This window comes from Myotis brandtii, unplaced genomic scaffold (genome assembly GCF_000412655.1).
Source record: "Myotis brandtii unplaced genomic scaffold, ASM41265v1 scaffold55, whole genome shotgun sequence".
Lineage (NCBI taxonomy): Eukaryota > Metazoa > Chordata > Mammalia > Chiroptera > Vespertilionidae > Myotis > Myotis brandtii.
In genome coordinates, this window is record NW_005370042.1 from 2530395 (window position 1) to 2544041 (window position 13647).

At 44.8% G+C, this 13647-nt stretch overlaps 2 protein-coding genes across 8 annotated transcripts in view; both read left to right on the forward strand.

Annotated features, from left to right (window-relative positions):
• The window catches only part of TPD52 (tumor protein D52), a 33647-nt gene extending 26636 nt beyond the window's left edge, over positions 1-7011 (forward strand). For 3 of the 7 annotated variants that reach the window (XM_014549362.1, XM_014549364.1, XM_014549367.1), the window contains 3 exons: positions 4910-4951; positions 6402-6462; positions 6720-7011. In XM_014549362.1, coding sequence (XP_014404848.1) covers positions 4910-4951; positions 6402-6462; positions 6720-6839 — 223 coding nt within the window. In that variant the 3' untranslated portion in view covers positions 6840-7011. The remainder of the gene's footprint in view (positions 1-4909; positions 4952-6401; positions 6463-6719) is intronic. The other 4 variants (XM_014549363.1, XM_014549365.1, XM_005878188.2 and 1 more) reach the window with 3 other exon arrangements.
• Positions 7012-13402: 6391 nt separating this feature from the next.
• The window catches only part of MRPS28 (mitochondrial ribosomal protein S28), a 111338-nt gene continuing 111093 nt past the window's right edge, over positions 13403-13647 (forward strand). Inside the window, exon 1 of the mRNA XM_014549375.1 lies at positions 13403-13642. Coding sequence (XP_014404861.1) covers positions 13461-13642 — 182 coding nt within the window. The 5' untranslated portion in view covers positions 13403-13460. The remainder of the gene's footprint in view (positions 13643-13647) is intronic.

Below are 13647 nucleotides of genomic sequence, written 5' to 3' on the forward strand. Positions count from 1 at the left end.
ATGGCTATCATCAACACATCAACAAACGACAAGTGCTGGTGAGGTTGTGGAGAAAAAGGATCCCTCGTGCACTGCTGGTGGGAATGCAGACTGGTGCAGCCATTGGGGAAAACAGTATGGAGTTTCCTCAAAAATTAAAAATGGAACTCCCATTTGACCCAGTAATTCCACTTTTAGGAATATATCCCAAGAAATCAGAAACACCAATCAGAAAGAATATATGCACCCCTGTGTTTATAGCAGCACAATTACAATAGCTAAGATTTGGAAACAGCCTAAGTGCCCATCAGCAGATGAGTGGATTAAAAAACTGTGGTACATCTACACAATGGAATACTACGCAGCTATGAAAAAGAAACTCTTACCATTTGTAATAGCATGGATGGACCTGGAGAGCATCATGCTAAGTGAAATAAGCCAGCCAGAGAAAGATAAATATCACATGGTCTCACTCATTTGTAGAATATAATAAACAACATATGCTAATGAACAAAAATAGATCCAGAGACACAGAAGACTGTCCAACCTCAGAGGGAAGGCAGGGGGTGGGGGTGGGGGTAAGAGATCAACCAAAGGACTTGTATGCATGCATGTAAACATAACCAATGGACACAGACAGTAGGGGGGTGAGGGCCTGTGCTGGGGTGTGGGAGCAGGCTGGGAGAGGTCAATGGGGGATAAAAGAGACCTATGTAATACTTTCAACAATAAAGATTTTAGAGTGCTCAGGGAAGACAAACAATCCAGTCAAAAAATGGGCAAAGGACCTAAAGAGACTCTTCTCCCAAGTGGACATACAGATGGCCAAGAGACATATGAAAAAATGCTCTAAGTCACTGATGTATGCAGTAGTAAAAAAGAATCTCTTACCCTCTGAGACAGCATGGAGAGACCTGGAGAGTATCGTGCTAGGGAAATAAGTCAGACAGAGAAAGACAAGTATCACATGATCTCACTCAATGTGGAATCTAAGTATCAAAATAAACTGGTGACGGAGTGGAGCCAGGGACATGGAAGCATGGAGTAGAGTGCGGAATCTCGGAGGAAGGCAGGGAGGAGCTTGACTGAAGTTGGTTTAAGAAAAAAATGGAAGGATGGGTGGGAGGTAATCAACCAAAGACCTTGTGTGCATATATGCATAACCCATGGACACAGACAATACAGTGGTGAAGGCCTGGGGGGTGCGGGCGCGGGGGCTGGAGGGTGTCAGTGGGGGAGGACATGTGTAATACTTTCAACAATAAAGATTTTTAAAAAATGGTCTAGTGCTCCAGGTAGTGGTTTCGACAGTTTTCTCTAAAGCTATGTGAGTCCTAATACATATTCAGTCCCATCCTCCATCCTGCAAACATCCAGGTGGCTGTTGGGGGCAGGTCCAAAGCACAACCACTCACCCATCTGGTTCCTTTGGGAAGAACTTGAACATCTTGGGTGGATGGAGCGGGAGAAGAGTGGGGCCTGGCAAGGAGCTGGGAATGGAGAGCTCTGTTCCTACCTGGTTACAGACAGTGTTAGATGTGATCTGAACACAGACCTGAAAGCGTGTGGTGCTCTGGAGAAATGACGTTGCATCCGTCTGAGCACTGCTCTCGTTCTGCTTTGCGAAGAGCCAGCGAATGCATGAGGGGGAGCCCCATGCCGCCTCAGCACTTCACTGGAAAGGCACCGAGTGTCGCTGCTCCTCTCCAGCGCCACCCGCAATCCCTTCTCTCAACTTTAAAAGAACATTACTGAGCTGATGTGCTCCTCCTTTGCCAGCCCTGTCTTTAATGATCTATTGCATGCCAGTATGTGGAAGTTAAAGTAAGGCTTTTGATTAAAACTTGGAAATGAGAGCAATGAGATTGTCTTTTGAAAGCTAAATTTGATCATTAATTCTTACAGATTAAAACTTGGGGAAAGTCATTTAAAAAATAATTTCTAGGTCAAGAAGTTCTGACTGTAATCTGATTTAATGTGTTCATCTAGAATAGAAAACATATGAAAACATACCTAACAGGAAACATATGTAAAGAAAAACACATCTTTTATTTATTTTTTAAAAAAAATATTTTTATTGATTTCAGAGAGGAAGGGAGAGGGAGAGAGATAGAAACTTCAACAATGAGAGAGAATCATTGATTGGCTGCCTCCTGCACGCCCCCTACTGTGGATCGAGCCTGCAACCCAGGCCTGTGCCCTTGACCGGAATTGAACCCAGAAGCCTTTGGTCTGCAGGCCAATGCTCTACCCACTGAGCAAAACCAGCTAGGGCAAAACCACATCTTTTAGATCAGTGAGTTGCAGAGGCAAATACAAGCCATGTGCCTCCGAGGACCCTGCAGGGAGAGGGAGCTGGGATAGTTTCTCTTGCAGCAGCAGGCGTTTTCTGGACGTAGGCGCCCCTGGAGTGGCTGGTTAATCCTGTTAAGTACCCTTTGTTCTGGCTCCTCGCTCACCCAGAGGACAGGGGCAGGCATCTCAGTCTGCAGGAATTGTGGGAATTCTCCTGAATGGAATTGTTAGGCTCAGCAGCAGTTTTTATTTTAGGTGGTCAATCAGTAAATTAGCACTTGGGATTTGGATATCTGTCTTAAGCCTCGATCGGGTGTGGGTGTGTGTGTGGAGTGTTAGCCGGGAGGCCCTCTGGGGACAGCCAGCTTTCCCGTTGGCGAGTTCAGATCCAGCCTCTCGTTTGCTTACCTTCTGCATGTATGTGCTTAGCACTGACTCTTGCTTTAATGTTTTGAGAAAAATACATTAAACCACCCCTTGGTTCTGGTGATGAACATCGATGTTAGAGTTTTTAATAGCGTATATGATAATTCAGTAGCCTCATTAGCAAGTATTTTTGGTATACATAAGAGGAAGTGCTAATTTGTCTTTATTTCCAAAGGAGATTTTCTTTTTTATTTTTATTTTTATTTTATTTTTTAATATTTTTTTAAATATATTTTATTGATTTTTTACAGAGAGGAAGGGAGAGGGATAGAGAGTTAGAAACATCGATCAGCTGCCTCCTGCACACCCCCTACTGGGTATGTACCCGCAACCAAGGTACATGCCCTTGACCGGAATTGAACCTGGGACCCTTCAGTCCACAGGCCGACGCTCTAGCCACTGAGCCAAACCGGTTAGGGCTCTTTTTTATTTTTTAAACGTGTTTCTTTATATAAACCTATAGCTATTTTTTACTTGTTTTGGGCTCCTCTGCGTTCTTGCAGCTGGCACCTGGTCCCCAAAATGTCTTCCTGGACATTTGAGCTCAAGTATCTGCCACTGACTGACAGCGGCTGAGTGTCCTGATCACAGCCTCTCTGGACGAGAATCCCAATCGTCTGAGCTCTTTTTTCCCCATTCAGTCCAAACAGTCTGTACATCACCAGGAGGGTAGCTATGGTCCAGGTGTCATGTGACGCTGGCCGAAGTGGCAGTGTGGCTGTTTGGCTGTAGGCAGCTTTTTTAGGGTCCCCAGGAGGGGCCAGTAACATCTGGAGTCCTTCTATTGATTTTTATTAATTTCTATCCTTCAAATATGGATCCAACATCAAGCAGGCAAAGAATTAGCAGATTTCTCTCAGAATAGATTCCCACCATTCTAGGACAGAGAGAATGCTGTGTGGGTCTTTTCCTGTGTTATGAAGACATTAAGTCTGAAGATGTCCAAGTGGTTGGTTTACTCATTATCTTGACTACACCAGCTGCCAGCATATCTTGATTTATATCAAGATCATACTTCATATTATTACATATTAATGCAAAGCTAGTTTTGGGGAGCTACACTGGAAACACGTTGTCACTTGTAACAGCTGAGTCTTTGAGAAAATTAAATCATACACACACACACACACACACACACACACGATTTTTAAAAAGGAATAGAGAATTAATAACTTAAATTGTCCAATATACCCAAAGGAAATTATTTACCAAAAATGCTTTCAGAGTGTTCTAAGCCCAGTAACAGCATCAGCAGGATTCCTGACTGTGAGCCCAGGAAAGGCCTTCTTGTGAGGTGGTCTCTGTGGGAGGCGGCTGAGAGGAGGCGACCTGGACCCTGAGCGGTCAGTGAACGCATTGCCCTTGAGTAAGAAGTTGGTCCTAGTCAAACAGGGGCCGAATGTTATGTGAATGACCATTAAGAACATTTCATTTAATTGATGTGAAATACAAGTGTCTCTTACTTAGAAAACTGGTGTGACTACTACCAAGGAGGCATATGTAAATCGCTTAACATCACCAAATAGGCGATTCGTTTTGAACTTTGCTGTTCTGGTGACAAATAATACGTGGGAGAAAGATGGCCGAGGAGCCCTCCTCTGGCCTGGCTTGTATGTGTGTGTACCTGTATGTGTGCGCACTGATTTTTGAGGGGAGGTGGCAAGCATTAAATTGGGAGTCCCAAAGACCTGGGTTCCATTTAAAAATATATATATTTTTTATTGATTTCAGAGAGGAAGGGAGAGAGAGGTAGAAACATCAATGATGAGAGAGAATCATTGATCAGCTGCCTTCTGCACGCTCTCTACTGGGGATCGCTCCTGCAATTGGGCATGTGCCCTGACCGGGAATCCAACTATGACCTCCTTGTTCAGAGGTCAACGCTCAACCACTGAGCCAAACCGACTGGGTGATCTGGGTTTCATTCTTGATTCTGCCGTAACCTTGTACTTCTGAGCCGGGTGCTTGATGCCCAGCAGATGCAATTTCCACCATGCTGTAAACATGCAAGGTTGAATTGTTGGCTGTTAGCTACTGGCTCAGGAGTAGAAGTACATATTAGAGTAACTTTGACCCCCTCCACCTCAAAAAGTAGATAATTCTTCACAGTGCCACAGGAACATGCTTCTAAAAGCCGACTTCTGTTTGTTTGATCATGTCTCATCACCTGTGTACTAACTTCATTTTTCTCTTTTTAATGCTGCCTTAGTATACGCTCCATTCAGCATTCAATTAGCATGCCCGCTATGAGGTAAAGTATATTTTTACAAAGTGTTGTTGGTCTTCTGCTTTCTTAGTCTTTGTTGAGATGATCACCAGGAACTTTCTGAAGTAGAAGCCAGAGTTCTCCCTAAACAAGCTGCTGCTTTAGGCTCTGGATCAGTTTTCGGCTGCTCCTCCTATCACGATAGGATGGGTGTGAGAGCTCCATTAAATGCTGTGATTTCTTAAAAAAAAAAAAAAGAATTGTTTGTTTTATTTTGTAAATCTATTGTTTTATATCTGAAATCCATTTCATTGAAAATATGACCACGACTCATCAAATAAACCCTTTCTTCTCACAAATGCCGGTGCCCGGACCTCCGTCCACCGTAGCTTAGTCACACTCCCCTTTCTCCACCCTTTGTTTCCAGGTCCCTCATCCCACAGGGACGTTTGGAACCACCCGTGACTTAATTCTGTCCTTTTTCATCAGGATGCCCTTGCAAATCCTACATGTCAGGGCCTCACCTACCTCCCTAGAGAGGCAGGTGGAGGGTCTCCAACAACCTGTTTGGCTTCACTGTCATTGGGCAGCAGAACCACCTGGAGGGCTTGTTAAGGGCCCCCTGCTTGCCACCCTCCCCCTAGAGTTTCTGATTTTGTCCGCCTAGGGTGGGACCTGAGAATCCGCATTGTGAACAGGTTGCCTAGAGCTACTGATGCAGCTAGTCCGGGACCACACTTTGGGACTGGCTGCCGATGGGCACTGTGCAAGGAGGAAGGCCCTGTCCCCTCCCTCACCTTCATCTTGGTGGCAGGAAGGATATTCGAGGTTGGGTGGATAGTAACATGCAGCCACCCCGATGGGAGTGACCAAGGCACTGCGATCCCCCTGGATGAATGTGGATGGGCCTGAAGGTGTGGGAGGGGCTCTCCGTGGGCGCAGAGCTTCTGCCCCGGGGCAGCTTTGTGCAGAGGCCGAGCCAGGTTTCTGGGCTCCTTCCTCCTCTATTATGAAGCCCCCTGGGGAGCTGATCCCTGTTACAGGACCGCCTCCGGTTGGCGTGTCCTGCTTGATGATGTGGATTCACACAGGAGTCGTGCCAGGCAACGTGTGGACTTAAACGCGAGTTCTAGAGCGTGGTGCCTTAGCCAGGCTAAACTGACCTGCGGTGACACGTTGGTTGGGGAAGTGACAAGAGTTGGTGTGTTACCTGACCAGTTGGTGTGTTACCACACATGCACTTGACTGTATCTCCATTTATATGTCTTAGACTGGCTTTGTTCCTGGGCCAAAAGCATCACTGTAGAAATCTTAGACTAGAAGTGGACAGTTTTCCACAATACACCTGTGTGTGCGCCTGCACACCTGTGGGGTTGACAGAGCTACCTGTTCTTTTGCTGAGAGTAATGGCTAAGAGGAATACAGTCAACTAATGATGGTTTCAACATTTGTGGCTTTCTTTTTTTACTATATATATATTTTTTTCTCTCCATAGAAACTCCCCAACTTTCAAATCATTTGAAGAGAAGGTTGAAAACTTAAAGGCAAGTAGAGAGGTGAACATGGTTTTTTTGTTATCTTGTTTGCTGCCTGAACTCTCTTTGGTGTGGGTAGATTACTATTTTAAAGAACTTTAATAACTTTATTATTTACATGATTAATACATTTAAGGTGATCAGTTTTAATCAGTGTTTTGAGTGTACGTTGTAGCATGGTAGCATCCTAAATGCTGAAAAGAAAAGAAATGTGTAATTTCTTAGAGACAGCTAAGTGTGTTTCATGATGTCTCTTTCTTTTTGAACTTCTTAAAAAGTCTAAAGTAGGGGGGACCAAGCCTGCCGGCGGTGATTTCGGAGACGTCTTGAATTCGACTGCCAGTGCTAGTGCCACGGCCACGGAGCCTCTTCCAGAGCAGACCCAGGCGGGCCCGTGAGGTCCTGCCGCTGTCCTGCACCACTGCCAGATGCTGCCAGCGAGACCCAAGCACATTTTGTCAGCCTTCATCGCCGTGAATTCCCACCCCACGTGCTTTCATTTCGCCTTATGTATTCCTTTGACTAAATAGTCTGTGGGTTAAACAAAATAAAAATATCTTCACCTCTGTCCCTGGGAAACACCCTTCAATGTGCCTTTCAGGCCCTTGACGTAGGAAGCACCATTACACAAACACGGGTGGTACCTGGGGACCCTCGCTAGGATGATTGGAGAAGCGGCAGGCTGTCAGCATGGCTTTCCTGCTTCCCCAAATCGCTCTGGATCTGGGATGCCAGTTTGGTCTTTGTCTTCTATATCATTTTCTTTTCCTCCTTTTTCAAACCTCTTTAAGTTTTCTGAATCCTGGTTATTAAAAGTCTTGGCATAATTTCCTTCACCTCCAAGGGAAGAACTACCAGCTGCAGACATTGTGGAGTAGACATTGTTTGGTGTGAGGTTATCTTATATCTTGGGTGCCTGAAGACAGAAAACCAAGTACATCAGTTCTACATCCCACTAGTTATCTATATATATAAAAGCCTAAGCAACCCTTATGACCGAATGACCGGAACGACCGGTCGACCAGTCACTATGACGTGTACTGACCACCAGGAGGCAGACGCTCAACGCAGGAGCTGCCCCCTGGTAGTCAGTGCGCTCTCACAGCCAACCTCCCATGGTCCCTCCCCCTGTTTTTCCCCCCGGCCAGCAGGCACCGATTGGCTCGGCCCTGATTGGGACGGGGTGAGATGGCCCCCATTGGCCATGATCGCCGGCCAGGCCTAGGGACCCCAAACTCCTTAGTGACTGGAGAGGGACCCCACATCCTTGTCACCATTTGTGACAGTAATCATTTCAGTGCACTGGTTCTTATGCCACTTACATCACCCTGTTTTTCACTGGATTAAAGTTGTGTTTCAGAGTATGCAGGATAACATTCTGAATCAAGCATGTTGTATTATCAGTAGGTTGATATAGGAACACTCTCTTCAAATAATCAATTCAAAAGCCAGAAGTTTTTTAGACCTAGTTAGAGGTAAAAATGCTAAAATCAGTCACATTAGGGAAATCATTCCTGTCTTCATTTAATTCATTTCCCACCATTTAAAAATAAGAAGCACACAGAGTTATCTAATATAAGTTGAACAGATTTTATACTAAGGGGTTGGTGATAACTCCACAGGATTTAATGCATTAATAAAAATCAACTCACCATTTTCTACTGACATGTTTTCAGTGTGTTAGAAATTATTACATGATTCTGCAGACATTGTGCCCTGCTTCAAACACTGCGTGTCAGGACTGAGTGCACCAAATACTCTGGAAGGAACTGCATGGAGGCATGTGCTCTGTTAATTGTAACAGCTACTGATTCGTCACCACTACCTTTTCCTTCTGCTGTGTATGGTTATGGCCTACAATGTTGTATTTGTTATTTATCAAGTTGTGATAGTTTTATTATTGTTTATGCCAGATGTTAATTGCCAAGCTTGGAGTGACCTAAAGCGTTATTAAAAAGCATGGCTAGATTCACTTGGACAGAAATTATCTTAGGAAACCACATTTGAAAATGCACAAGTGTTGACTGTTCTCAAGTAACATGCTGCCCATCTTGATTATTAGAGCTTGTTAGCACTTTAGATACAATAGGAACTCTGCTATTATGTGTAAAAAGCTTAATAAATTCTGTATGCCAATAGTATAGATCTCGATATTACTATGAGACCAATGGTCTGCAAACAGCTTGCTGTATTAAATAATCAGTGGGTGTCTATGCTAAAAAAGGGGGGTGTTGTGTTTTACCATCCCCTTTAAATCATCACTTAATGGGATTAGGCTAACATATTATAAATTATTTCCTTATAGAGGATTTAAGGCGAAGGTCATTGCAGCATTGTCCCTGAGGAGATATGTAGAAATATGTTTCTTTTTTAAATAGAAATATTGTGGTTACTCAGCATAACTGTTAAGTTATATTTTTTCTACCAACTATGTCATCTTTAAGTTTTTTATCACAATACGTTTTCATCATGTTTCTTGAGCATCCTGCTGTTACTATCTTTTCAACAAGGCAAAATGGAGTAAGACGGCAACTTTTTAGTTAAGTGAAATATCCTCAAGTCTCGTTAGCTTATGCAGAGAAGTGATAGAAATGGGGTAGAAATGGGATGGGTGTGCGGGGGTATAGGCGATGGCTGTGAAAGGAGAAATCAGAGAATCACTACACTTAATCTAAAAATGATTTAATCTATTGCATAGTAAGTTGCCTCTTAAAGTAGTCAAAGTAGGGAGAGGGTGAATTTAGAAAAATAGACATGGATTTGGAAATATTATTCAAAGTGGTCTTTGTGAGGATTCCATGTTATGAACTCACAGTTCCCTCTGTTGTGTTTTATGTTTGACACTAAGAAAACAGCAACTTGAGAGCAAACTCTCAGATATTCAAGGATTCAAGAAGCTTCAGAGGAGAAAATCACCTCTGAAATGTCCCCTTCTTACAAAGGAACTATCTTTGGTTTATGGAGTTTATGGGAATAAACAAAGAATTCTTTTGCTTATGAGGCCAAAGTAATCACTGGGAGAGAACTCACTGGATTATCATCTTGGTAACTCAAACTACTGAAATAGAGAAAAAAGCATGTTTAATTTGGGGTCACTATTTCTGGATCTGTTAATCAAGAAATGCACACTGTCTATTTTTCTTTTGTATAGCATTTGAAAACAATAAAAATTCTATACTTTGGGTTTGGGTCGTCTTGTATGTGTCACCTCAGGTGGGACAGCTTCTCTCCAGACCCTCCACGTCCTGGACATGGAGAAACACAAGCAGCTACCAAACGAAACTGAATCAGTGACTCCAACGGGAGGCTGCGTGCTGTCCACCCAGAGCCTTTGCAGGTGGATGTGTGTGTATGTGCCAGAGCGGGTGCTGGGGAAGGCCCTGTCAGGATCACATCGATTTCTCGTTTCTTTTTAAAAATAATTTTATTGAGGTATAATTGACATACCAAAATGACTCAAATTTAAGGGTACAGTTTAATGTTTCAACATAAATACACATTCACCAAATCACCACCACAATCGACACAATGGACACTACCCGTTGCCCCCCTCACCGGTTTCCTGTGCCCTTTGGTTACCTCTCCCTCAGGCCCCTCTTCTCCTTGATCTGCTTTTTGTCACTCGTTTGCGTTTTCTAGAATCCTTTATAAATTGGATCATACTGTACACATTTCTTTATAGCTCTGAAAACCCAGATGAAAAATCATATTTTTGCCCTGAGGAGACATTTGTCTACTAACTAGTGAATGTCCCCTTGTGATTTGATTAATTATAGGGACTATGTGAGGTTACAGTTACTATAAAGCAGTATCACTTTTTAAAATATTTTTTTATTGGTTTCAGAGAGGAAGGGAGAGAGAGAAACATCAATGATGAGAGAGCATCATTGATTGGCTGCCTCCTGCACGCCCCCTACTGGGGGTCATGCTCTTGACTGGAATCGAACCCAGGACCCTTCAATCCACAGGCCGACGCTCTATCCACTGAGCCAAGCCAACTAGGGCAAGCAGTATCAACTTTCAAGTAAACTTGCAACCTTAGATTTCACAATTTTCATATTGTCCTCATTCTGAAATACAAATGAACCAAACTAAGGTAAAATAACTCACTGAATTGGTAAGCCACCCGAGGGTGGGGTCTGCATATGCCAGTCACCTGCCATGATTTCATATTTAGAGAAAAGCTATAAGGCAACTAAAATCCTTGCCAACTCTCATATGTAATTTTGATGTTACTTAGTGAGATTGGCTGGTAGTGGTTATTTTAATGTGGTTTTCCTAGAATACAGCAAAAAACAATTTTGTTGTTTGAATATTTTTAAGTGGGTAATATCTTTCATTTTAACACTCCCACTTCAACGTGCTTTAAAGTCTCCCCCTTGGTTTCTAGGCTTGAACCTCTGTTCTTATTTTTCAGTTTGCCTATTTCCTGTTATTCTCTTCTTTCAACTCCTTAAACGTTATGCCTGTCCCCACTCATCTTCTACATGAACTCCCTAATGATCGTATTCTTCTCTATGGCTGAAAAGACTTGAAATACTAACATCTCCCCATTGTATGGCTAGCCCTATCCTTTTCCCCAGGTTTTCATGCAAGCTTAAGAGGTATGCATTTCTAATCACCTCCATATCACCACTGGTAGTCACTCTTTATTGAGCTTTCAGTAAGTGCTGGCATTGTATGCTTATTTCCTTTAATATTTTACTCAAGGATGTGGCTGCATCACCTTTTCATAGATGAGATCACAGCCAGGGGATGTGGAGCCAGGACTTGAACTACTTCCTATTCACTTTCCTTGCCATTGGCCATCTCTAATGTTTTTACAAAGCATACCAACTACTCGCAAGCGATAGGGAGAACGGCCTATATAATAAGGTAGAGCAGGGTCAGAATCTGATGAAGACACTGCATCAGAGCTGAACAGGCAAGGACCGTGTGCGGATACCTCCTTGCTGATATGCCCATCCTCCCATTTGGTGCTCTGATGCTGTACCAAAGGCAGAGAACTTAGCACAACTTGAAATCAGCTGATACAAACTCACTCATATATTAAAAACTTGAAGATTTGTCCCAATACCTGTTAGAATCCTCAAGGAATTTATCATTTGGCTGAGGCAGGACAGGAACACAGTACATCTGTTATTTAAGAGCTGGGATATTACTAATCCCATTTGTCCTGTAGATACTGATATAGGTTTACACACACGTCCTTAAATTTAACACAGGGTCTAATCATTTGGTTTTACCAGTGAGGGAATCAAATTAACATTAAATTGGGTTGCCTGCAGTCAAGATTAGTCCAGACTAGATTTAAGGGTTCTTTTTAATTTAATTTTTATTGATTTCAGAGAGGAAGGTAGAGGGAGAATCATTGACTGGCTGCCTCCTACACGACCCCCACTGGGGATGGAGCCAGCAACCCAGGCATGTGCCCTTGACCAGAATCGAACCCGGGACCTGTCAGTCCGCAGGCTGATGCTCTATCCACTGAGCCAAATTGGCTAGGGTGAATTAAGGGTTCTTAAGGTCACAGGCCAATGTTCATTGTAAGTTACCACACTTCTCCCTAAAGTAGAAGGAAAGAGCAACAGCCATACAGAATAATGCAAAATGTCTTATGCAAGATGCAAGTAATGGCCAAGGGAAATACATTGTTTAAGTGCCCTGAAGGAAGAACTCACCTGGAGTGGAATTTAAGCCCCGTAACTGAGTTTGTAAGGATTACCTTACAGTTGGCTAATAACGTCTGTAAATATGCGATTCATACAGTTATGCACCATCCCGAGGTTAGTTTAGTTCTGGTGTTTAGTATTTTGTCTGACCGTGCAGTTGACGAGAACATAAAGGCATTATTAAAACAGGGCTGCCTCTGCCGAAACCGGTTTGGCTCAGTGGATAGAGCGTCGGCCTGCGGACTGAGGGGTCCCGGGTTCGATTCCGGTCAAGGGCATGTGCCTGGGTTGCGGGCACATCCCCGGTGGGAGATGTGCAGGAGGCAGCTGATTGATGTTTCTCTCTCATCGATGTTTCTAACTCTCTATCTCTCTCCCTTCCTCTCTGTAAAAAATCAATAAAATATATTTTTAAAACAGGGCTGTCTCACAGAAATATCCCTCCTGTCAAAGAGCCTGCAAGTAAACTGGGAAGGGTGCTTGCCGTCTCCTCTCAAAATCACTAATTACAGATAAGTAATTACAGAACGAATTAACATGATTGTTGGGCAGAAGATGGTTGGGCAGCTTAATTCGTAAACACTTGTTCAATATGGGATTGGGCTCGGCTTTGAAGAGTGTGGACAAAACCTGTGAATTAACATCGGGGGAAAAACTCGGAGAAAAATCACGAGTGAGGGTGGGGTCTCCGGTGGCGTATATTTAAGCCCATTCCGGAGCCTCAATCCCTAGGAGGGCCTAGGAGGACTGTAAGGTGTGGGGATGACAAGCGGGTCTCGGGAAGCCTCGTGTTGGTGAACGTGGGCGGACCGGCCGCAGGACAGGCAGAGATGGAGCAGGGTTTCACAGATGTCCGAGGCCGGTGTCGGCCGTCCAACAGCAAACTGGGGGCGCAGACGCTGAACAAAATTACTGTAAGTCCATCCACGGCGTATTAAATACCCAGTGGCATAGCGAATACCCGGGAGCCCGACCGTGCGTATTTGGGGTCCGACAAAGACCCGAAGAGCGGTGGGGGCCGAGCCTTGCGGCCACCTGGGCACACGCGCAGGCGGCGGGACAGCATTGCAGCGGGACCAGGCCCACGCGATGCCTGGGAGGGCGAAACTCCCGGGGCGAAAATGCTGTCCCCGCTAAATGAAGCGGACCGCGGCCAGCACCGGACCTCCAGCCACGGACTAGTCCAGCCAGGTTCCGGGCTCCCCTCCAACTCCGCGCATGCGCTGGCTACACCGCACCCCGCCCGCAGGTAGTACTGTGCGGAAGTGGGCGGGGCGACGGAAGCCCCGCCCGTGACCTGCGCGCTGGCGGAGAGGTTGAAGGTCAGAGGTTCAGTCTGGAGCCGTCATGGCGGCGCTGTGTCGGCCCCGTGCCGTGACTGCCGAGAGTCGTTTCCTGCGCGTGTTCCTCTTCTCTCGGCCCTATGGAGGCTCGGGCGCTGAGAGTGGCTCCGGGAGCCAGAGTTCCGAGTCCACGGAGGACAGAGCGCGCCCCGGCGGCTTCGCGAGCGCTCTGGAGCGGCACTCGGAGTTGC